This window comes from Corvus brachyrhynchos, unplaced genomic scaffold, assembly GCF_000691975.1.
Source record: "Corvus brachyrhynchos isolate BGI_N302 unplaced genomic scaffold, ASM69197v1 scaffold624, whole genome shotgun sequence".
NCBI lineage: Eukaryota > Metazoa > Chordata > Aves > Passeriformes > Corvidae > Corvus > Corvus brachyrhynchos.
In genome coordinates, this window is record NW_008237889.1 from 234496 (window position 1) to 237280 (window position 2785).

The 2785-nt window shown below is 59.7% G+C and overlaps 1 protein-coding gene across 1 annotated transcript in view; it reads left to right on the forward strand.

Annotated features, from left to right (window-relative positions):
* Nucleotides 1-2785, forward strand: part of LOC103614583 (synaptotagmin-12) — a 6286-nt gene that overhangs the window by 1023 nt on the left and 2478 nt on the right. The window contains exons 2-5 of the mRNA XM_017732764.1: nucleotides 1421-1636; nucleotides 1718-1838; nucleotides 2008-2141; nucleotides 2713-2780. Of these exons, the coding sequence (XP_017588253.1) occupies nucleotides 1421-1636; nucleotides 1718-1838; nucleotides 2008-2141; nucleotides 2713-2780 (539 nt within the window). The remainder of the gene's footprint in view (nucleotides 1-1420; nucleotides 1637-1717; nucleotides 1839-2007; nucleotides 2142-2712; nucleotides 2781-2785) is intronic.

Sequence of the window (2785 nt, forward strand, 5' to 3'; positions counted from 1 at the left end):
AGCCCCAACGCTTTTCCATCCCTGCGTGGCAGCGGAAAATCCACGTGGCGGCACTGATAGGGGTGGATCTGGGGCAAACCCTCCCTTTTTAAGTGCCTCAAAAGCTGCTTGTGGGAAAGCAGGAGCCTCAGTTTTCTTCCAGCAGCTCCTTTTTTGCAGAGCCCGTTTGATTTAATCAGGATGTTCCAGCAAGGAGTAGGAATGTGCATCCCATTAAGGCATCTCTCCACTGGGCTGGAGGTGCTGCTCCATCCACACACACCGGCTGCTGCCTCCAGAATTTCCACAGTGCCCTTTTAGCCCATTTTCCCATCCAGATCTCTGGCTCTTTATTTATGCTCTGGAGATATTTATTATTCAGCATCGTTATTTATAATTCACCAGCACAATTTACCTCCTTGGCTGCCCTGAGGCCACGGAAAAAGGCCCAGCCGGAGCTTTTCCAGTGCTTCTGGAGGGGTTTTAAATAGCAGCTCCTGTTTGGTTTTGCTTGATCCAGAGCTCCCAAAATACAGCGTGGGCTGCAGACAGACAGTCTGTAAAATCCGTAGGGCTGTAAAATCTGCTCTTCCCACAGAGAAACTTCAGAGTCCCTGGGGATTCTGGAGGTTGGTGGTATCCAGTGGGAGAGCACGGACTGGGAAGGGGGATATGGCAGGTGCCACATCTGTGTCCTCCGTGCCAGGGACGGAGCAGGGTTAGGAGCAGGCTGAGACAGGAGAGAGTCCTTGGGAGAGATGAACCCTCTCCTGGGAGGCTTTGGGGTCACACAGCCCCACAGAGGGGTCCCTTCTCCACCCAGATTTGGGTGGCTTTGGGGAGCCGGTGGATCTGCTTTGCTCCACACTGTCCAGGGTTGCAGCTTTCCATCCCATGGGACAAACCCCTGGTTTGTGTGAGGCATCTTGGATGCTAAAACAGGGCCGGAGTAGGGGAAAAAAAACCACCCCAAAATCCATGACTTTAGAGCAATTTCCCTTGGCCAGTTCTTTGGGATCAGCACCCGCAGGATGAGCCGTGGCAGGTGCTGCTGCCTCTGCTCCCAGGGAATGACGTGACACAGGGACAGCATCAGCCAAACAGCACCATTCCCACTGGGCACGTTCAGGAGTTGGTTCTGCCTGGAGAAGGGCTGGGGGTTGTACCTGCTATCCATAAATCCTGACACCTGACATGGCCAAGCCAGATGCGCATCCGCGCTCCCAGGGGGGTGGGATGTACCTGAGAGCACTGGGGCAGGTCACAGCCCTGGTTTTTACCCCAGTGGCTGAGCAGCTGCTGTGGTTGGGTCAGGAAGAAATCATCCCATTGGATGCGGGGTGCCCTGGGGATGTCTTTGCAATTCCCATGGAACGGGGCAGAGCAGGGACGCAGCCCCAAGCCCCGTGGGTGCCAGGGCGCTCCCCCCTTCCCGTGGCAGATCCAGAGGAGCGCCTACTCCGTGGCCTTCGACGAGCGCTTCTCGGTGCCGCTGGATCCGGCGGCGCTGGAGGAGAACAGCCTGCGCTTCTCCGTCTTCGGCATCGACGAGGACGAGCGCAGCGTCAGCACCGGCGTGGCTGAGCTCAAGCTCTCCGACCTGGACCTGGCCACGCGCCCCTTCAACGCCTGGCTCTACCTGCAGGACACCAACAAGGTGAGCCGGGGGTGCCCCATCTCCCAGCCAGGGTTTTGGGGACAGGCTGGTGGGTGACAGCCTGGGCTTTGCGTCCCGCAGGCGGTGGACACGGTGGGGGAGATCCTGCTCTCCCTGAGTTACCTGCCCACGGCCGAGCGGCTCACGGTGGTGGTGGTCAAAGCCAAGAACCTCGTGTGGAGCAACGCGAAGGTGACCGCAGGTGAGGGGGGCTCCATGGTGGCGTTTGTCCTGGTTTGTCCCATTTGTTCCACGGGAGTGGCTCCCGGTGAGGACAGACCTGCTGGGGAGGGCCACCAGAAAGGGTCCCCCTGCTTTGTCCACATGGCTGGGGACACGTGTGACTGATCCTTCTTCTGCCCCCCGAGCAGATCCCTTCGTCAAGGTGTACCTGCTGCAGGACGGGAGGAAGATCAGCAAGAAGAAGACAGCGGTGAAGAGGGGAGACACCAACCCCGTGTTCAACGAGGCCATGATCTTCTCCGTGCCCGCCATCGTGCTCCAGGTCTGGCCCAGCCTGGGGGGGGGGGGCACATCCCAGTGCTCCTCAAGCTCCCCAAACCCACTAGTGGGGAGCTCCTGGGGGTTCTGGGGGCATCCTGGGAGCTGTGGGGGTTGTGTGTGTTTGGGTCTGGTTTGGGGTGGACGTGTGGGGGCTGTTTGGGGAGGTGTGGATGTGTGGAAGTGGCTGCTGGAGAGGGGATGTGTGTGGGGAACTCTTGGGAGGGATATGGATACGTGGGTTGGGATATAGCAGGGTGCACAGGGATGGTTCGGTATGTGGGCAGGGGCATGGATTTAGGGCATGGGGAAAAGAGGGGGATATGTAAGTGTGGGGGGAACAGGAGGGTGGGTTTGTAGGGGCTTGGGGGGGTTTCAACAGCAGGGGCTGGGTTTGAACGGGGTGAGGGCACAGAGGGCCGTGTGTATGTGGGGTACAGCAGGTTGGGTGGCGATTTTCTGGGCTTGGGATGCGTGGATGCGTTGGCCTCGTGGGTGCAGGTCCCCTCGGAGAGGGCACAGGGGCCCGTGTCGGGGGGGTCTGTGTGTGGTGACGACAGCCCCGTGCCCCCCAGGAGCTGTCCCTGCGCGTGACGGTGGCCGAGAGCGGCGAGGACGGGCGCGGAGACAACACAGGCCACGTGCTCA